Source organism: Limulus polyphemus, unplaced genomic scaffold (assembly GCF_000517525.1).
Source record: "Limulus polyphemus unplaced genomic scaffold, Limulus_polyphemus-2.1.2 Scaffold0, whole genome shotgun sequence".
In the NCBI taxonomy this organism is placed as follows: domain Eukaryota; kingdom Metazoa; phylum Arthropoda; class Merostomata; order Xiphosura; family Limulidae; genus Limulus; species Limulus polyphemus.
In genome coordinates, this window is record NW_013665610.1 from 4,828,438 (window position 1) to 4,852,023 (window position 23,586).

The following is a 23,586-nucleotide window of genomic DNA, read 5'->3' on the forward strand; positions in this document are numbered from 1 at the left end:
TCTATATATATATATATATATATATACTCTTTCTCTGTATTCTAAGAACCAGAATATAATAAGTGCTTATTTAAGATTTACCTATTATCTATAACATTGTTTGGCTGTCGTAAAAGTTCATGTAGTTAGAGCCCGAATTTACCATGGCATTGATAATCAGAGTATCCTGTGGTAGTCCTTTTTACTGACTGTTTTGTTTTTACACGTGTTTTTTACAGCCTTTAAATTAATTGTATAAGTTTCGGAAACCTTATATCCCGAAATACACGCAACTAAATTATACCAGATATATCTATGTAAAATCTGATTTATTAATTACTTTAACAACAATACTGCCATTTAGCTTAACTGGTATTGAAAGAAAAGGAAAACTATTTCATACAAACCCTACAGATAATTCAATTTTGATTCGTGTTATTCTAGTTCGAGTGTGGTGAAAATAATAATGTTAATTTTACAACAACTAAAATTAGAGCATTCTACTGAAAAAAATTAGCAAAAGACATATAAATATGTTTCTGTTAAGTTACACAATATAGAAAAAGTGCTGGTAAACATGAAAACAAATAGTAATTTAACACTCATGTGTGCCATTGTCAGTGATGGATACTATTATCACACGTTGACTTAGTACACCTTAAACGTAAAATCCCAGTGTCTATGATTCATTTGATCATATTGTTATTTAACAGATGCAATAGTCTACCTTGTATGAGAAATTAGTGTAAATGATAAATCATTCAGAAATGTTGACTTGAAACCTATATATTGTTTAAAATAATTATATATATAAACAGGACCCTGTAGTGCATTCAGTTTTGAATTGTGTAATATTGACTAGAAATGTATACATTTTTATATAAGGTGTGTCACGCTTTGTTTGTTGTTAAGCACAAAACTCCACGATGAGCTATCAGCGCTTCCTTCGCCTACTACACGGGAATCACTCGGTTTTTAGCGTTATAAGCCTTCAAGCTTACCGCTGAGCCGCTAGGGGGCGTTGTGTGTGAGACAACCTTTATGAAATTTTAAATTCTACTGTTTTACAAGTGCAGGTGTTTTGTTATAACATGTGCTATTAATCTAGCTTTAGAGGAATGTTTAAATAAAAGAGAACTGACCAGAAAAAATGGACTAACTCGCTGCTTCCACTGTATCAATAAATTTATTTGGTGCTGCAACTACACTTGAAACCTACATTAAGCCGTGTGAAACACCTCTGAGTGAAGAGCGAATGTAAAACAAGTTTAAAATAGTAGGGGTACTGTAACACACACATTAAAAAAGAATACAGTAAGTATGTGTGCTACTCCTTCTTTTTAACATGAAAAGAAAGCATCATTAAGTTTTAAAATGTTGCCTCTCACCCACATATGTTAAATGTTACGCTTAATAGCTGAAGGAAAGGAGAAAACAAGAAAAACTAAACTTTTTTTTTTTAGAGAGAGAATGACATTTCATAACACTATCTGATAACACGTACACATATATAAAATTTGTGTCATATAGCAGCATTCTAACGCGTTCAGCTCGCGAGAAGACGCTCCGCTTGCTATCAATAAATCCAGAAAATGTTTCCACGTGTCTTAAGTTGGAGCTTGTCTCTTTGGGGACATAAAGAAAAGAACAAGAACACGCGCTTCTCTTTCACTAAGTCATATTTACTCAGCTTTAACTTAATTGCACTTAAATTATGTGTAATTATACAGAGGATTAAATGTATTATATACAAACAATTTTCATATGTTAATTCACTGGAGTATCGCCGCAGAGGAGAGCTGTGGCGCCACGGGCGACATTTTAAACTTGTATATTCACGGTGGATTCCCGAACTTATGACAGTGCAATGCCGTTTGAATAGAAATGGCCGGGAATATACGTTACGGCCCTTTAAGAGAAAGGAATATAGCAAGGTTATTAAACGGAGTAGAGTCAAAGGACGTAACATTTCGAAGAAGGGACACTTCTGTGTTCTTCACGGAAGAGGAAAAAATGCACAGTGTGTCTACTTTTATAGATAACAAGATAATGAACAAACATTTGAAGATGATGAAGACTCAAAAGCTTCCAGCCACACCTCGAAATGAACGGCTGTCTTAACGAGAACGATGAAAAGGAGTTACAGTTTTTTTTTTTTTTTTTATGTTTTGTTTTCATTACAAGAGGTCTTGGAAGCCCAAGTTCCATGGATAGTGGAAGATTTGTGGAACGTTTTCTCAAACGACGTGGGCTAAGATTGACCTCACCGTCTTTCGCGGAAATGTGTTATATATTGAAAGCTGCGATGGTATATCATTCAATATAGTACGCAATCACGCCATCAGACTGAAAACTACTGATACTGGAAGACGTGATTCCACCAGTTTAGAACATTATTACACTATAGAGATTTCTGTAGTAGCCAGTAAGTCGTCACTGAAACCATTACAAAAGGATGGTGGAAGTAGTTCCAACAGATTAGAACATTATCAGGTGTCATTATCCCTCACTGTAGTAGCCAGTAATTCGTCACTGAAACCATTAAAAAGGATGGTGGAAGTAGTTCCAACAGATTAGAACATTATCAGGTGTCATTATCCCTCACTGTAGTAGCCAGTAATTCGTCACTGAAACCATTAAAATGGATGGTGGAAGTAGTTCCAACAGATTAGAACATTATCAGGTGTCATTATCCCTCACTGTAGTAGCCAGTAATTCGTCACTGAAACCATTAAAATGGATGGTGGAAGTAGTTCCAACAGATTAGAACATTATTATCAAGTGTCTTGTTTGTTTGTTTGAAGTTAAGCACAAAACTACACAATGGGCTATCTGTGCTCTGTCCACCACGGGTATCAAAACCCGGTTTCTAGAGTTATAAGTCCGCAGACATACCGTTGTGCCACTGGGAGGCTATCAAGTGTCATTATCCCTCACTGTAGTAGTAAGCAATTGGTTACAGACAGAAACCACTAAAAAGGGCATACAGGCCAAGCAGTAAACAAGTGTTATCTTTTTAAAGTATAACTTTAACTTGGGAGAAACAAAAAGCAAGAACTTAGTTTGTATAATTAATACTTGAAACCATCAGTACTTGGTGAAACTCCATAATTACAGAATTGAGGAAACAAAGATACATGTACATTTTACAAATATCCCTTATATTACAGCCATGGTACTTTATTTTCACTGCATGTGAAAGTAAACCGGCATTAAGTTTGTGACGGTTCCATTCTAATAAGTTGAATTAAGATAGCCATGTTTAAACACTTTTTTATCACTAGTTTATGCGCGATTCTTATTCCGATTCCCACAGTCTATGCATTTTACGAAAACTCGAAAACTACGCTTTATTATGTGTGTGTGTGTGTGTGTGTTTTCCCTGTTTATGTCTATAGCTTATCAGAAGTCACAAAGTTATGAGCTCCAAACACAGTACCGTCCGTGAATTAAACAGTACCAGTAGTGTTCTCTTCTGTTTCCAAGTTCGGAAGCATTCCATGAGAACCAACACGGCTGACGAGTCGATATCGTACTCCATGCTTCCGCCTGGTAAGGGCTGTACTCTTATCAGTCTGGTTGTCTAGGGCACTACATTGCGCTCGTGCTAGTTCGACCCTTTGCTAGATTATCAATACCGTAGCGCAAGTCGCTCTCGAATATGGTCGTTAGTTCGATTTTCCTGCCTGGTTTCACCCACCCACTCACACTCTTAGAGACAGGTAAGAAACAAAAAAATAAACAGATCTTAAACGTTTGTAGCATACAATGTGATGATCAGAATCTCCGAAGTAAAATCATTTTTAATTAAGGGCTAAACAATTTTTAAAATTTTATAAAAATAAACGCACTAAAAACTTACGTACTCGGATTTTTTTAATTCGACGTTAGAGGGATGTTTAGCAATTGACTGAGCGCCATTAATTATTTTTGTTTTTAACTCTTAGTATTTTTTTATTTCTTCGGTCATAAAATAGTACCAAATATTCCTACTTGTCTTCGAACTTCATCTCTCTATCACTGAAAGTTTTATGATATAAAATCAAGAAATATTTAATGGATATCAGAAAACCTGATAGTCCTGCAGTGCATATAAAATCAAAATTTTATAAAATGACGTATAAGTTTGCAAAACGAAATTACTTTTCTGTATCATGCACCTGCTTCAAGAAGCAGAGAGGAAAATTTATCAACTAAAACATCCGTTTTGTTGACGTATATCAGTATATTGAATATTTTGTTAAAATTATTTTACAGATTGATATCGCTTAATAAAATTGGATATTATTCTGATTTAACATTTTTCTCAGAATAAAATCTTTTGCTTCAGCTGGACTAAATTTTTCTCAAATGTTAACACTAAGAAATTGTATTCTCAGCTATAGAAATAGTAGGTTTATAAACAGGCCTGTATAAAAAAAAAAGTAATGTTACATCTACTTTTGTTTGTCTATTTTTGGAATTTCGCGCAAAGTTACTCTAGGACTTTTTTCATTATCCTTCCCTCATTTTGAAGTGATAGACTAAGAGGAAGGCAACTGGTCGACACCACACGCCGTCACCTCTTGGGCTAGTCTTTACCATAGAAAAGTCACATCACAACGCACCCCACGACTTAAAATATTGTGTAGTGTTTCTTTTTTAGAATCAGTAACGAGACAATCAAATTAAATATAAGTAGAGAGACAGATAAGATAACAGTTTCATTATTTTTAAATATTTTGTGTGTATATACACACACATATATATATTTATATATATAATGTACGCACGCACACACACACACATATATATATATATATATAATTTCAAAACTGTAAACTTTTCTTCACATTGAAAGTTTCCTTCGTATCAGCTGTTAATATTATATGGTCTGTGGTTTATAAATAACCTTCTTCAAGTTAATATAATTGATAGCATGACCTTCACTTACATGCTTTACTCATTCACGTGGTTAATGTTTTTGATGTTAAAGCAGTCAGTCTGGCTAATAGACATAACAGTCGGGGATTTCCAGTAGATAATTTCTCAACACGGTTAATTCCTTGTTTGGAGAGTTATATATGTCCCAGTGATGGTTTGGATTTCTAAATCAAGTGTACGGTTAAGTGAAACAGCGGTTTTCCCATGAGGGGATAGCCGAGATGTCTTTTGTAACCCCGTATACTTTTTATTCTCGTGGACCTGAGTCGAACTTGAATGTACCTGAATGATGTTTATACTTGAAAACACGCAGAAACTAACAGTTTGACGTAGATTTTGTCATGCTTGATTTTACTCTGCAAAGGTGTGTAAGTTTGTTACCAAAATTCACATGTGTACTTTGTATTTTGCTTAGTGATGTAAGAACAACTATTTTTAATCTGTATAATACTCTAACAGTTAAATGAACTTAGTGAATCATGTTTTGGCTTATTTATTGCTAATAAACGAAACTTGAATAAACACTTATTCATACAGTCTTCGAATGTCACTTTCTATAGATGTCAAGATGACATTAGCACTTTAAAACTGAACTTAATGAAAAAAAAACAATGGCGGAGAAATTATTTTCTAACACTAAACTAGCCCTTTGAAAACCACTAAAGCCAATCAAATGTAGACAGTAATAATGTTTCTGCGAGTTTACTCTGTCTGCTGTTATGAGTGAATATTTCTATAGACTTTTATGTCGAGCTCTTTGGTACAGAAGTGGTTTTGTGTGAACTCTCCTCCTCCTGTGAAACTGAATTTTTTGTTTTCCATGTCTACTAGCGTCTTGATGACACCGATACACCTCTTTTTCGTTACGATGTGAGCCATGTGTGCTTTGGTATCATACTATCAATTCAATGGTTCATGGATCTCGTCCAGTTTCTGCAAACATGCGTTACGAACCTTGGAACCGTATATGATTTATCAGAGTCTTGTCAAATTCCACTCTTCGATTATAGTAGCTTAAAATTTGCCGGTTGGTGTTGTTGACTAGCTTTCCTTCTAGTCTGTCATTTGAAATTACGGACGGCTAGCGAATTTAGCCTTTGTGTAGCTTTGCGTGGATTTCAAAAACAAACAATCTTTATATAGTAGTGAGATATATGTGTATTTTAGCAGTTTTGAGCTTCCCCAGATTCGATTGAACCTGACCTCTGCCAATAAGAGGTAATGTGCTGGAAATGTGGTTCCTGATCTTAAATGATCTCTTCCTATATATTTTGTGTTATCGGTCATAAGATTAATATGAAAAGTTTTGTAACAAATTCTGTTATACGTGTTTTCATTTTATCTTAGAATGTTATTTTATTGGTCAAATGTTCTAACAAAACGGCATCCAGTGATCATTGACTTTACCTGGATTTGCTTATTCCAAACGAAATCTAGCACTTTTCTTGTTTCTGTTCCTTATTGTAAAGTATGTACATGCTGTTAGCTGCAAGTGTATGGGTACCAAAAGTTTTTGGATCACTTTCTACGTAATTGATCATTTTTATAATAGACCAGCTCTCTGTAATATCTCTTTACAAAGATTGAAATATTTGATTCCAGTGGATGGTACAGAAATTATAATGTTTTCATGACAAATTTGAACAAAAGAAAATCTTCTAAACCAGTTTCTCGTACAGAACTTTGCATGAGTTTAAGGTTCGATCTCATGCTTTGAAAAACTTAATGAAATTTCCAAGATCTTGTTTTGGTGTTAATGAAAAATCTTCCCAAACTAAACTTTCGCTGAGGGTTACTCTATTTTGACCTTGATTGCACTGGAAGAATTGTTTTCATCGTGTTCATGACATCTAGAACACCCACCCTACATTCTTTAGCTATTTGTAATGACTTTAGTTGGTTGAGGTCTGATCAATCATATCTAAGTCTGTCAATCTCTGAGCAATCTAAGACAACGAACGTGCTTTCAGTGAAAAGAAAAAAATACATTGTTCTTGCTATCCCTTCTGCTTCGCAGTTTCCTTGTACTTTTTATATTGGATTCTAACGTTTTTGACAACCTCTCTTTCTCATCGATCTAATTTCTACGGGAACCCTATCGTCAGTTGTGACTGTTAAAACTGAAAACGGGTCTTACATTGATAAATTGCTTTGCAAAAGCAAAGAATATTCATCAGAAGTTTGACACAAATGGAGAGAAGTACTAATTTTAAAATGAAAATTTCTTTGCAAGAGGTGAACCGATGAGTGCAAAAATTGTATTGTTCGAAAGCTCTAATACTAAATATTCGTTGAAAAGATCATTTTGTGGCTTTTTATAGTTTACTTGGGATGATGAAAACTGCTACTAGCTTTCGTACAATCAACTCTTGGTTTTAATTAAAAAGGAAGTTTGAAAAAAAAGGATCTTAAATTCTTGTGATGGGTATTTAAAAGCAGAACATGTGCAATAAGACCTAATCCAACTTTTAATGCTAATAACAACATATTAATGCATATTATATTGTAAATATTTATATTTGGACTCTATTGTAACCATTTTTTACTGTACAGTCTTCATTTTTTTGGTGCAGGCTAAATTTAGCAAGTTTTTGAAATTCTTGGCTTTCGTGCGAACGTCGAGCAGTTAGTTATTGATCTAATTAACTTCTCCCCGTTGTGATCTTAAGGAGTAAAATTTCATTTTTTTATCCCAGCCTCTGTAAGCCTATTTCTATTATTTTTTCTTTTCCAGCCTCTTTCGTGCTAAGACCACGTGCTACACTGGGTCACTGTGCCGTCAGTCGTGATACTAACGTACGTGCGTCTCGTGCTTCCCATACTAATAACCTTGTGATGTGGAGTTTAAGGCGTGCTCGGATGGGCCATAATTGGTGCGCTGCAGCCTAGCAAATCTTCTAAGTTTGGCCGACAGGAAGGTTAAAAGTAACAGTAAATTTTCAGCGATGTCACCGTAAAATAACAAGCATCGTTCTATCTTTCTCCTCTGTATCCGAATAAATAACAGAAGCAACGTGTCCTTGAATTATTACAGTTTCATTTTTATACAAACAACAACTTGTTTTCAACAGTCAGGTAATTAACCGCGCGTTTACAAGAAAAAGAGATATTTTTTCTAGTAAAATACGTGTTTCGATCCTGCAACTTTAAAATAATATAAGTGATACTGAGCTCCAGTAAAATAGTGGTATAGCCTGTGACCATTCACGTGCTTGAACTTACTTCGTTATAACAATCTTTCGGTATTGGTTTTGATTGAGTCAGCACGCAGCTCCATCTATAGTTGTGTTGATTATTAAATGAGCTCACAAAGACCCCTCGCAACTATAAAGCTTGTATTTATGACAAGTTCTTGGCCCTATATCAGAGCGTTTAACCAACATTAAACAAAAAATGTATCGCATTGAAAAATCATAAAATGTCGTTCAATCACTGATTTCTCCAAATTATGACTTTCAAATAAGTTTTCCTATTCCAAATATTTCTTTCGCGTTTTACAAACGAAAAATAAAATTCGAATTGAGTAGACTTTTCCAGTGTCAGCAATACTTCAATCGTTAAGTAAGCGCCGGCAGTTCACTATGCTTATATTTTTACACGTATAAGTTGTACTTTTAGCTGTAGAATGTCAAAACGTTTAACACAGATTATTTTAGTATCTCCACACCTGACAAGATGAAATATTGTGAGGAGTAACCAGGCAATAATTTCAAACTGAAAATTAGAGACCAGATTTTAACAGCAGCATTATAAATGAATAAAGTAAGTTTCATATGAAGTGGTTTCTAAAGTATATTTGTTTAACAAAACCAAAAAAAAGAGTAAAATATAGAGAACCAAATACTGTTTAAACCGTTTTTTAATTACTGTTTTATTACGACGGCTTGTTTGATGCATGTAATACACACACACACACACATCTAGAGAATGGAAGTGGTGTTAAAATAAAGGCTGGCTAGGGATTAGAAGTGCTCGTCCAATATATTGATTAGCAAGACTTGCTCGACGTTTCCCTCGCTTGAGATCCTGGTGGTGTGTTCTATAAATAAATATAAAACTTGATACACCAGAGGAGTTAAATAATTGTGCCTATTTCAATATCATTCTATTCCATGTCATACATAGAAATTAAAGGTTCAATAATTAAAGCTTGGAATTTTTCTATATACATGACAGTAAGACGATTTTCAATTTTTTTCGTATTTTTAATAGTTGAAAACAAGTCATTTAAAGTTATTGTAAAAGTCTAATCACACCAAACTCATCAGCCTTCCGATCTTACATAGCGTGATATTCTACCATGCTCAAGAAATTTCATTTATATTACAATAAGAGGCTTCTGTTATTGCTGTAAATGTCATTGACAGTGAATATGCATGTTGTCGGACTCTTTATTTCTTCTTCGTAAACTCTTTCGTCAGATAGCTGTTATCGTAGGCCGTTTAACATTTGTCTGTCTCTCATATCTGTAACTTTTCGAATTCTCAATAAGGCTTCATACAACCATTGTTATTTAAAGATAATTACCAGCCACCCTTATCAAAGCTCCAACATTTTTTTATACAGTTTGCTTCAGAGGTACAGCATCGTTTAGGTTGCAATAGTTGTCATTTGTAAAGATAATATGTGGACTAACCTACTTCAACTTTAAGGGGTGGATAGTGAAAAAACCATGGACACGTTAACCGAAAAAATATAGATAAAAGTCAAATGGCCATCCATTATTTATTTATATATCTTAAATAGTATACAGGACATGAGTAAGTTAAGCCTTCATCATTGATCATTTACTGTATATCGAACGCAATTTAAGCCTTTATCGTGGATCGGTTAGTGTATAGCAAACACGAGAAAGTTAAGCCTTTATCGTGGATCGGTTAGTGTATACCAAACACGAGAAAGTTAGCTTTTATCGTGGATCAGCTAGTGTATACCAACACGAGAAAGTTAGCTTTTATCGTGGATCAGCTAGTGTATACCAACACAAGAAAGTTAAGTCTTTATCGTGTATCAGCTAGTGTATACCAACACAAGAAAGTTAAGCCTTTATCGTGGATCAGCTAGTGTATACCAACACAAGAAAGTTAAGCCTTTATCGTGGATCAGCTAGTGTATACCAACACAAGAAAGTTAAGCCTTTATCGTGGATCAGCTAGTGTATACCAAACACAAGAAAGTTAAGCTTTTATCGTGAATCAGCTAGTGTATACCAAACACGAGAAAGTTAAGCTTTTATCGTGAATCAGCTAGTGTATACCAACACAATAAAGTTAAGTCTTTATCGTGGATCAGCTAGTGTATACCGAACACGAGTAAGTTAAGCTTTTATCGTGAATCAGCTAGTGTACACCAACACGAGAAAGTTAAGCCTTTATCATGGATCAGCAGTTCCATTTATTTAATCCAAGTCGACAAGTATTTATATCTAATGTCATTGTTGTGTATTTCCATGTTTTTTACCAGCTTATCTGGTTTATCATCTGTTTTAACAAACTGAATTCGAATTTTATACACAATTGCTCTGTGCTTCAAGCTAGTTGATCGATATACTTGTTATACTGGTGATCCGATGTGTAATACACGGAGAGCAACGTGCACGTATCCTTGTTTCCCACAGCCACTGTCTACAACCCAACATGAGTTAGAGTTTGTGTATAGGTGATCTAACAAATAAAAGTTAAACATTAACTGATTCCACACAATTTTCTGAATTTCCCTCTGTAAACTGATCTGATTATACGCACAAAATACCAGACACTTGTAATTGTATTTGATGTCTTCTAGAATTGATTTTTTCTTATGAAAATACAATAATTTGAGGTTTTATTATAGAATTATTTCTATTTTCTGTTTAACAGTTTAACTGCACTTTTTGTGTTTCAGTGACTGTCAGTGTTTATATATATATATATAAACACCTTAATAGTTCATTAAAACAAGCAACATTTTATAACATCAAAAAGCACTGAACCATTTAACCAAATCGTATCTAGACGTAGATGTTAATCTTGGAAACTATTAAATACCGCTTTGTATATACATATTGAAACAGCTTTATTCGAATGAGAAAGGATATTCGGGTTCTGATAGAATGTGTTTTGTCGAGGTTTACGTCGGATATAATCCGTTAGTCCCGTAAATAGAGAACTTGCCACAGTCATACATCTGTATTCTACCTTCATTGGGTTTGTTTTGTATACATTTGTCGTAACTAAGCACCGAAATGAAGCATCCTTTAGACATATCTATACACGTACAGTATATGTAGGAAACAATTATGTGCAGATTATAATCTTTATACTTCAATGCTGATGTGTATTTACACAAAGTGATTTTTATTTCTAACACGTACACACCCACAAATATATATATATTTTTTCTCATTTGAACTTCGTGTTATTTAATTACTAAATTCTAAGCGTTTTGAAACCCAAATTTTCTAGTTCTGTAGTAGCATGTATAAAAGATCACGTAGTTGGAATAATCCAATACAGTGTTTTCGTTGAAGCCTCATAGTTAAATGCCCTGATGATTTATTTGCAATTTGGATATTTAAAAATTATTTAGGCTTGGATATCGTTTATAGTGCAATACATTCAGTGGTTTTATTAGTTTTAATGACATATTTGATAATAATTAATGTGGTTGTTTTAAATATATATATATATATATGCCTACTATTACTCAAAGTGAAATTTTTCAGAAACTTGTTATATAATAGTCGCTGCTTTTGTTTCCTTTTTCATTTGCATTGACATGTAAAAAAGAAAATTATACATACATACACACACACACACACACACATATATATAGGTTACGTTTCGCATCCTAGCCTTAAGTGACGTCTATACCTGAATTCATGTTTTCGGAATAAGAAAACTCCTACACACTGATACTATTTCACATTCCTACCAATATATCAACTAAGCCTTTATATACAAGTTTTCGCGCTCACTTCTTCACTGCTAACACAGGCAGTGGCCAAACGAAGCTATATATATATATGTATATATATATATATATGCACGTGGCAGGATGCTTTTACCTCAATGTGCAACCGGCAACAGCTGGGAGTGTCTATTTTGAGTAACATTTTCGCGTTATACTAAAAAGTCACAGACTGTCGTACACCGCTACCAGTCAATTTTGTTTACGTGGTTGTGTGTGCATATACAAACTTTGTCGTTGTTACTTTACCTTTATTTACACGAACATTAGTATAGGGCACAAATGTTCTTATAATCTTGAACTTTCGTACAGTAGCCATGAAATTTAAATTATCATTAATCTTTTTATTGAATTAGTTAAAATGCGTAATAGCATGGCATAAAAGATAGGACGAAAACCACATGTAAACTGGGAGAAAAACAATCGTATATATATAATACGAACAGTTATTAATCTACAAAAATAGAAAACTCAAAAGTTAAATAAATACATTTCATTTTGTTAAATTAACAATTCGAAATATTTCTCTGTGAATCCTGTTTGCTCTGTCAAACAAAAATATTCTGATGAAGAAAGTTTCTTTGCTTCTTATGTGGGCGTCTTCATGTTTTCTTCACTTGTTTGGCACATGTTTTTTATGTGTAATATACACTGTCGTCTGTGTGAAAAATGTTAGTTATGTGAGGTTGATTGAAGACCTTAAACGTGTAAATAATGAATAGGAAGATGCCTTTTTTTTATTGGCCATTTTGGTTATTATAAGATATGATGTAAGCCTAGGTGACCCGACAACTTGGGGATGGGTCCAGCAGGTGCACGATAACGCAGTCGTACAACATGTTTCGTGGTGTTTGTATGTGCATATATGTTTTTGTTTGTTTTTTCTTAATTTACTTACTAGAATATTCAAATGTAGCTGAATGAGAGTTGTAAAGTTATTTTAGCGCAAAACTACTCAATGATTTATCTATCTCCGCTATGTCCCCCACGGGGATTGAACCCTAAATTGTAAACCCTCAAGCTTACCATTGAGAGACTAGCTGGTGGATCCGAAAAATCAGAATTTGTGTACTATTCGAATCCTTCCATTTTTTTCTAAAATGTGATCTCTGTAACTAGGTCCGGCATGGCCAGGCGTTTAGGGCAGTTGACTTGCAGCCGTGGGGGCGTTATAAGGTGACGGTCAATCCCACTATTCTTTGGTAAAAGAGTAGCCCAAGAATTGGTGATGGGTGGTGATGATTAGCTGCCTTCCCTCTAATCTTTCACTGGTAAATTAGGACGACTAGCGCAGATAGCCCTCGTGTAGCTTTGCATAACTTAAAAACAAACTCTTGTAACTGTTAACTTCAGAGTCAGTGTTATTTTTCCGGTAGTATATCTAGGATAAACATGTGCAATCAAATCATATTTAAATAGAAACAAAGAAATAAAAACTAAAAACTTGTGTAGCCAGCATTATTTCATAAAACTATATTTGTTTAGTGTTGTATATCTTTTCACGCCACACAATTTACAAAAAGAAGCTATCCGTAACCAGTAATTGTAACGCCTGCTGCTGTTTTGACATGGAACAAAATAAAAAAAAGATTTACTAAAACTACGTGCTGACATTGCCATATGATTCGAATTCGTCATTCCCACCTCCCTGGAGCTTTGGGGGAGTGGGTCAAGGGTGTTGGGTATGACGTATGCTATACATTTTTCAGTGCATTAGCCTCCCACCGCCAAGAAGTCGAAGAACTAGGAGATGAAAAGAACACTAACCCTGAGTTATCCCGTTACTTAGCAGCTGCATGACCAAGCAATCACCATGGGTCACGGAGCTGCCCACTACAATACGGGTCATAGCAGAAATCCCGGGAACACGCATAAGGGTTATAAAGCTGTTACGACAGAATATTAATAATACTTTGCAAGAAGATCCAGGTCACTTTGGTATATAAAAGAAACTATGACATCATCGTAGTTGAGCTACGTCTACATCAGGCGTCTTGATAATATGGTGTGTTTGTCTCTGTGTTCTCTCATTTAAATTATAAATAACTAAAAATTGTAGACAACTTTGAACCTTCACAGTTAGTAAGTTACGTCCTCTGGTGATAAAGCTACTTAGAGTGTGAGTTTCTTTCTAAAGTTAAAGACAATACAGCAAATTGTTAAAATTCTAAACAAAACGTTTTAAATTTACCGCACAGTTCGATGAAACATCACAAACATAAAGTAACATTTATGAGTTGATTTTTTTTTATGAAATATTGGCTAACACAATTTAAATGTAAAATAAATTATTATTAACATTTTGAAACATAGGGCAATATCTAATAACTAAAATATATTTTCCCCTCCAAACCAGCACTTTTTAAAATGGTTCAGATCCCTTACCTGTCAGGATAACTTGCTAATTATATCGAGCTTGAGATAACTTGAGTCAAGAACTCGTTTCACATTAACGGTAGCCATATGTGATTTCAGTATCACTTGCTAATTATAATGAGCCTGGTATAACTTGAGTCAAAGACTTGTTTCACATCAACGGTAGTCATATAAATGTTCGCTTGTTAGCCGAAAAATAAAGTAGATTATTAAGAAAGTACACATGTTATCTGTTTATGACAGGATAAAAACTGAACTGCAGGGTTTGAGCACTTATTTCTCTCGTCTGAATATACATTTCAGACTATTATGTCTTTTGGAATAATGACGTAGAATCTCGTGCACCTGAAGATATACACAGAACTAGTTTCAACTTCACCCAAAAAAGTCTTCCGCTTACAGATTGCATATTTTCGGCTAGTTTCAGCCTTACTCTAAAACACACACAATAAGTTTTAGCATTTTTACCAAGACAAATTTACATGTTTTTTCCTTCTTTGCACTACCTTCACACAGTATTATTATAATTAAATAGTTGTTATTGTAATGTTATTGTAAGACAGTGCAAATTATATTTATATTCTTGGAATTACTGCACCAACCAACAAACATATATGATATTCTCTACAATTTTAAACCATTTATATAATTCCTTTCTTATATGAATTAGTATTTTTTTTATTCATAAGAACTTCTAATTTGGAGAATAATAACTTGTCATGAAACTTGTGTTAATTATATTTTGTCTCCGGATTCATTATGGGTTCTTAACCACGGAGTCCTATGGGTTTCGCAAAAAAAAAGAAGCTTAAGCCCCCAGTGGCACAGTGGTATATCTGCGGACTTACAACGCTAGAAACCTAGTTTCGATACCCGTAGTGGGCAGAGCACATTGTTTAGCTGTGTGCTTAATTACAAACAAACAAACATAAAAAAAAGCTTAATTGCGTATGATTGCATATATACTAAAACTTAACGTTTGAGTACAATTCTAGCGGTAGGGAATGTGGTATAAGATAGTGGGCCAATCGACTGTGAAAACAGAGCGTGATACGACGTATTTCAGCCATTGTATAGGAGATCGATAGCATTAATTGCCCTATCCTTCTCCAAAGCTGCGAAAGACTAACTCTTCACTGTAGCCTGTGCACGGCACAAATACAGTATTTATATACATCGCCCCTCTCACCAAATGCGGTGCCCTGCCTGCAGGCACGTCGTGTGAGGATGCAAAGCTTGCCGTCAGCTGGCTCAAAGCCTGTGTATTCTGCGGGACCCATAGTGGGAGGGGTTAGGGTCGCCGGTAGCCGCGCTCTCTCTCTCGTGACAAGTGAAACTGAATGGCAAGAATCAGCTTGCTAGGCCGGTGCAGCCACCCCGAGTATTTCATCTTTTTTTAGTGGGATTTGATATTGGGTATTAGAGCAGACTATTAAAGACATGTGGATTTTGTTATTTCCATCAAGACTAGCGTACACTGTTGAGGACCCATTTCTCTGTAGCTCTTCATGTCAGTGAGTATTTATCCAATAGACAAGCATACCTTTTAAATTAATCCTTTATTATATGTAAATACATTTTATCGCCTAACCAAAACTACACATGTAACTCAACCGTATTTTGGAACCAAAATAAGGTAGTTACTAAAACTGGGCTTCTAGTTTACTGTTTTGTTACTGTTAGTGATTAAAAAAAAAAAACATAGGCAGAGGGACAAGGGGGTAGCACCCCCCAGGTCTAGTGGGGGCAGTTTAACCTAACCTGTTAATAATTTTAAGGCTATCGTACACTGCATGTCCGCATTTTACCATATATATTTTAGAAAATGCTTCATTTATAGTCTATAACTGCCATATTTTCTGGAAGTCGTAATACACTAACCCCTATATAAAATTACGATGTCTCGCAAGCATCTTTGTTTAAATAATCATGCCTTTCATTTTAATTGCCTTCTTTTACACCTACACCATTAAGTTTGTGGAATTGATCATTATTTGACTTTTAAGAGATAACCTAATGTTTAACAAACAGGGATTTAGAGGCGTCGCTAGGTGCTTAAAAGATTCGGTGCTCGGTCCCATAGGTGCGGGAATTTTCGGCGTTTTTGTATTATATCGATCATGGTTTTGTATTCTGATTTTTCAAGACACCAACTGGAGATTCGAGGCACTGTTAAATAGAATTGGGGCACGGGCCTCTAGTGCCAGTGTCAAGCGACGCCTCTAGAGAGATATAGATATTCACAGAACTGTACGAGAATGAAAAAAAAAATTGTTTATCTATAATGACTGTAACTTATTACTTTTCCAATAAGCTTGATCGTAAACCTGTGTAAATTTTCCTGGTTAGCTATTATTCTTGTTATGAACATTGCTATACATCTTTTTATCATACTTTTATGATATTAATTTGTATGAGAATATTGTGACTTAAATTACTCACAGTAGAAAAGACCGCAAAACGTGGAAAAATAATGAAAAAATGTTAAAGCACACGTCTATAACAAAACTTTTTTCATTATTACCTGTAACGTTTCGGGCAGAAGTCCTTCGTCAGGCAGTATAAACCGTATTTTTTCCATGTAACACAATTTATATTGCTTGACGAAGAGCTTCTGCCCGAAACGTTGCAAGTAATAATGAAAAACGTTTTTGTTATAGACGTGTGCTTTAACATTTTTTTTTTTTTTTCATTACTACTGAGTGAAATATGTCTTGATTGAGTTTATTATAGATTGGGTGACATATGAAAAGGATCACTGTTACTGTAATAATTGTGTTGAACGGGAAATGCCTTATTAGCATGTCATGATACAAGACACGGTACGTTCGATGCTTGTAATGTAATTTGGAAATGACGTCGTGATTGCATTGTGAAGTTTAGAATCTATAAATGACTTTGTGACCATACAATAAAGTTTAGAATCTATAAATGACTTTGTGACCATACAATAAAGTTTAGAATCTATAAATGACTTTGTGACCATACAATAAAGTTTAGAATCTGGACGTACGTTGTGATCATGAAATGAAGTTTAGAATCTGGAAATGATTTTGTGACCACAAAATGAAGTTTAGAATTTGAAAATGTCGTTGTGATCACACAATGAAGTTTAGAACCTGGAAATGACGTTGTGATCACAAAATGAAGTTTGGAACCTAGAAATGACGTTGTGATCACATAATGAAGTTTGGAACCTGGAAATGACGTTGTGATCACACAATGAAGTTTAGAACCTGGAAATGACGTTGTGATCACATAATGAAGTTTGGAACCTGGAAATGACGTTGTGATCACACAATGAAGTTTAGAACCTGGAAATGACGTTGTGATCACACAATGAAGTTTGGAACCTGGAAATGACGTTGTGATCACACAATGTAGTTTGGAACCTGGAAATGACGTTGTGATTACACAATGAAGTTTAGAACCTGGAAATGACGTTGTGATCACACAATGAAGTTTAGAACCTGGAAATGACGTTGTGATCACATAATGAAGTTTGGAACCTGGAAATGATGTTGTGATCACACAATGAAGTTAGAACCTGGAAATGACGTTGTGATCACACAATGAAGTTTGGAACCTGGAAATGACGTTGTGATCACAAAATGAAGTTTAGAACCTGGAAATGACGTTGTGATCACACAATGTAGTTTGGAACCTGGAAATGACGTTGTGATTACACAATGAAGTTTAGAACCTGGAAATGACGTTGTGATCACAAACGAAGTTTAGAATCTATTTCAGAGAAGCCACAACCGGTGTTTCTTGTAGGCTTCTTCTATGCTATTTACTTTGGTGAATGAGATACAATGAAATCGGTTTGTACTTATATAAGGTTTAATTAAATTTCAGAAAACTTCCCCAGAAAACTCTAAATAAATATGTAATAATGCTATTGTATGTACAATGTATAACACTTCAAATAGTTTAATTGTATATGTTAAATACATCACTCACCATGCAATAACACATTGCTTTCTTTGTCATGCCAAAGTGTTATTGTGAAATAATGATTTGTCCAATATGGTTAGTTTAATTTGAAGGCAGGTCAACTTTTCTTATACCCATAGTTCCTTTTATGTTAATTTACTCGTAAATTGATATGAATGTTAAGTGTGCTTTTATCTTAAAATTCGAAGCCTTTACTATTTTCTAAGTGGTTAGTGACAAATGTTTTTCATTTTCTATACAGGACGACTGTTGTATCAGCGAACGCTGTTATATAGGTTGTGATTTTTTGTCAACCCGTAGTGGTACCGTTCTTGGCCGCTGGGCCGACACATCATGTACCGGCCACCTCGTCTTCGTGTGATGGAGGTGAACCCATACTTGACTTGCGTGCTGTGTGGCGGCTATTTTGTGGATGCCACAACTATCATAGAATGTCTCCATTCATGTAAGTAGAGGAATGTTATTATATGTGGTAAGACCTTTCTAGTGGCGACTATCATAGAACGTCTTCTTTTCATTCATGTAAGTAAAGTAATGTCATTATGTGTGGTAGGACTTTCTAGTGGCGACTATCATAGAATGTCTTCATTCATGGAGGTAGTGAAATGTCATTATGTGTGGTAGGACTGTCTAGTGGCGACTATCATAGAACGTCTTCTCTTCATTCATGTAAGTAGAGGAATGTCATTATGTGTGGTAGGACTTTCTAGTGGCGACTATCATAGAATGTCTTCATTTATGGAAGTAGAGAAATGTCATTATGTGTGGTAGGACTTTCTAGTGGCGACTATCATAGAATGTCTTCATTCATGTAAGTAGAGGAATGTCATTATGTGTTACTTAGGTTTGTATGCATTGTTTACACTAACTAATTTTATTTATCTGTGAGCGAGGATTCTCCTGTACTCTTCTGCTTATATGAAGTTTTTTTGTTTTTTTTTACATTTGGGTGTTTTCTCGAATTTTAAGCGGTGACTTTACTTCAACATTGTACTCATAGACGCAGACATATATATTATAGAGATACACACACACACACACACATGAAGTGTTACTTTATCTGTGTATGAAGACCTTTATGGTTTAATCTTTATTTAAACATAAGAATAACGTTATTTTTATTTCAGAGCTTTTTCTCGGGCTATTTCATGTTGTGTGTTTTCATCCTTGTACTTAATAAATTTCAAACTGGTAGTATATGAAGATGTTTTATACTTGCCTGTTCTTTATAAATGACATTTGATGTTCGTTTACTTAAACAGGTTTTTTATCTTTCTTATAAGCAGATTCCATGTTGTGTATGTAAAGGCTTACCACCTATCGTTGGTTAAACACAGGAAGTTTTATGGTGTGAATATGAATGTTTTATTTTTGAAATATTTATGCACAAGAAATTTCACTTTGTGTCTGTATATATATCTTTTTTGTTGTACTTACGTATAGGATTTCACAATGTTTTGTATATGAAAGTTTGATTTTGTATTTATATAAAATTTCGTTTTACTTTTTGTACTTGTGTGTGTATATATTTACAGGAAATGCTACGTTTGTGTATGACTTAATTTTAATCGTATACAGGAAGTTTCGCGTTCTGTACGTCGGGGTTTTTCTTTTTGCTTGGAGTTATTTACAATAAATGCCACGTTCTTTAATCTTGTACCTATATACAAAGGAAATTTCAAGCTGAGTATATGAAGGTTTTTTCCGTTTCATGTGTACATATAAAGAGTAAGTTTCAAGTTGTGTGTGTCTATACGATGGCTTCCTTTATTCTCATGCCTGTATACAGGTTTTGTTAGTTTGTTTGGTAAGCACAAAGCTACACAATGAGGCAGCCAGCATAGAAATCCTGTTTTTTTTTGCGTTATAAACCTTGGGGGGGGGGGCTATATAGAGGAAGTTTAATGTTGTTTCGTATGATAATTTTTTTCATTTACGCAGGAATATTTGAGTTTTTTTTTTAACTAAACGCTAAACAGCTCCTGTGCGTATTAAAATATTTAGTGTAACGTGGTAGTAGTAAGTTTACTTAGAGATTTTACAAATATATCCTTTAACAGGTATTTTATGTTCGTGCGTTTCCTGGATACCTGTAAGATAAAACGAACTAAAATGTCAATGTAGTTCTTAAATTAAAATGCACGCAATAATAAAACAAAGTTACTTTTGTGAAGTAATTAACAATGCACACGTTTTAAGTGGTGATGTAACATAGATTGAAAGATTCGTTGTTTTAGTGAATACTCTTTCAAGCTTCATTGTTTTATGTCCTAGTATTTGATGTTCTCTAAACGTTTTGTACCTTATACGTTTAGTACATTAATGTACATTTTCCAAAAAATTTATCGCCAATTCGTCCATCAGAATACTAAAAGTTTGTTTTGAAGGTCGTTAACGTAGTGATTTTTTTTCAATACTCATTTAAATTTTTAAGTTTAGTTATTGAGTAATTGGATGTATTGAACTTACGGGCTATCTGAAACACCCTTTTTCTCAAGTTTGTGGGCTAAAATATAATATTTTCCTGTGGAAACGTATAATATTTAGTGTCAAATCGCATGCCTCTCTAAAAATCTTTGTAAATCGTCAGCGTAAGGACACAAAATGGTTTTCATATCTACGAACATTCAAAGTTAACCTTTAAAAAACTCGATTTATACCAAAAATCGTTTTATTGCAACAATTTTGTTTCTTCATTGATGAGGGAACCTTATTTTACATCATTAAGTTAGTGTTTCAACAGATAATGATCGCGTATATTGTTTCTTATCACGTACGAGACCATGATTTTACGATTCTCTTACAGAAATCAATAACTAGTTTTATATAGGCTAGGGCGGCATGTCAGCCGACACCTTTCGCTCCAATGCTCCGGGTGGTGTAGACTCGTGCCTGTGACATGTCCTTGCGGTGTTTTGCATATCTATAATATTGGTAGTCCATTGTTGTTTCATCGGTTTACGCGCACGTGCCAGTATGTGTATGAGATTCGTCTTCCTATCGTTAACATAATAGTAATGAAATTCAGACATATTAGGATGCTAACATCTTCATACAAACTGGGGGTGAGGGGGTGTCAACAAATTCATTATATTCGATATTAATACAACATTTCGGTTGTGCTACTAGTTACAGTATTGAGGTTTATCAAAATACATGTTTTTCAATGATTATTTTACATTGCACACGAGTTTTTGTGTTAATTTCAACCAGGGCCGTAGACTGGGGGGATAACCCCCGAAATTTATTTATTTCCGAGAAAAAGAGAGAGAGAGGGAGAAAAAAAGACATTTTTCTAAAGCATGAAGAACTGATATTATATACATATGAATTTTATATTTCACATACATATTTTTCAAGTATTATATTTTACTTATATTACTCTCTTGTATTTTGAAAAAAAATTATTTTTTTTTTTGGGGGGGGGGGTTTAGACACATCACCCTCTCAAAATGAAATCCTGACTACGACTCTGATTTAAACACAACGTAATCTAAGCTCTCATGCTAAAGTTACGATAAAAGTGGGTAATAAAATGAAATCCTGACTACGGCCCTGATTTAAACACAACGTAATCTAAGCTCTCTGTCAAACAAAATATCATGCTAAAGTTACGATAAAAGTGGGTAATAAAATGAAATCCTAAGCAAACAAATGCTTTTTAGATAACGGGTTGAGACATGTGCGTATATCGTTTTGGTAACTGAAAAAAAAATGTCTAGTGTCTGTAGCAACCCTTTTTTTTATGTTTTAGAAAGATCTGGGACTTTGCACATATGACAAACTAAACTCTCGAAACCGTGTTCGTTCTCGTGAGGTAATCACATGACACAGTTGTATGCAACGCGAGAATAGTTTGTCATCATCAACGAGCTCGGGGAAACCAAAACCCTGGTTACTGTACTAGCTTTTTGGGTTATTTCAAACATGTTTGATTTGTATGTAGCACATGTTCAGTGATTAGATTTGGATAATTATTTACATCATAGATATAACATATTTATGGTTAAAACAAGTTTTCTCAGCTGGACACCATCTTCTCATAATTAAAACGCTCATAATGATTATGTGTAAGCTACATTTTTGACTACATAAATAAAGCTTTAAAATCTTCCAATTAGGTCAACAGCTCTATTTTGAATTGCTTGAATAACTGGCTAGTCTGTTTTCTAATAGTACTATTTATTAGAATTTTTATTAACCTAATGATATGTCGAGGAAGAGCTCAACTGGTATCAATGAAAATAAAAACAGTCTTTTTATTGTTTTAACGTTACAAAAGTGTCACGCATGCGTACACGACAATCTATTCTGTCAGGAAATGATGTACGCAGAGCTAGCTAGCTGCTTTATTACCATGAGCAAGTTAATTGTATGAAAAGTCCTTACACCTTTCAGAATTAGATTTTTTTATGTACTTCTTTTGGAACTACCTTTATTGACTCGTACTTCTCTGTATTATTTAAAATACTGTTGTTGAAAGAACCGGATGTTTACTGAAGTTTATTAATTGGTACGTGCATTAAATGTACGACTATATTACGCACAGAACCATCAAGTAACCGTATGCTCAGCATGTCATATGAAAAGAAGCTGGGAGCCTCACCACTTCGTTAAAATCTATGGCACCACGTCCAGTCATGCTTTATCTGACAACCGTGAACCTTGACAATAGGCCTGCGGCATATTTTCCATTGCGAAAGGGTCCGTCGTAAGAGTGTCATGTCTAAAGCACACTTCTCCTCCCTATAGGGTTTCCATAAGTCATATAGTGTACGAGGAGGACGGTTTCCCGGTGCACATTTCATAGGGGCTGTTTCCATCGATGTAACTGGTATATCTTCGTATGGAATAGCATGAATGCCCATTTAATTCTCCAGCTACTTGAAATATGCGACGTTTGAACAAATATGTCATGGAAGCAACGTACGTACACTTTTACTTGTGTCGCCTTTCCGGACGGAGATCTTTCTAGATTATGTTGTGTATTGTTACCTGGTCGCGTAAATGGTTTTTGCCACTGACCTTTGTGTTCGTGGATTCTCATCTGTTAAAGATACAGCATTGTACTTACCACAGCTAGGATACGATTTGTTGCAGGCCTCTTTCTTTATGATCCTTATTCCCCAAGGTGATCCATGTTCCATTGTTTTCCAGTGCCACAAAGTACAAGGAATATCCCCATCTTGGAAATTCGAAATCCCTGATCTGAACACATCTTTAAGATCTGAGTGTATTAATATTTTGTATTGCAAAGGGTTGTTACACATTCTTCCGAAAAGCGATCAATTTTGGGTGCCATCACACTACCTACGGAACAGCAAATAACGTCAAAATGTATTTCTTAGATATTCCATTTCACCGCAACTTCATATAAGCTGTGGTTGTTACGTAACTTGCTGA

At 34.6% G+C, this 23,586-nt stretch overlaps 1 protein-coding gene across 1 annotated transcript in view; it reads left to right on the forward strand.

Annotated features, from left to right (window-relative positions):
* The window catches only part of LOC106457270 (polycomb complex protein BMI-1-like), a 67,316-nt gene that overhangs the window by 7,078 nt on the left and 36,652 nt on the right, over positions 1–23,586 (forward strand). Inside the window, exon 2 of the mRNA XM_013916698.2 lies at positions 18,425–18,628. Coding sequence (XP_013772152.1) covers positions 18,517–18,628 — 112 coding nt within the window. The 5' untranslated portion in view covers positions 18,425–18,516. The remainder of the gene's footprint in view (positions 1–18,424; positions 18,629–23,586) is intronic.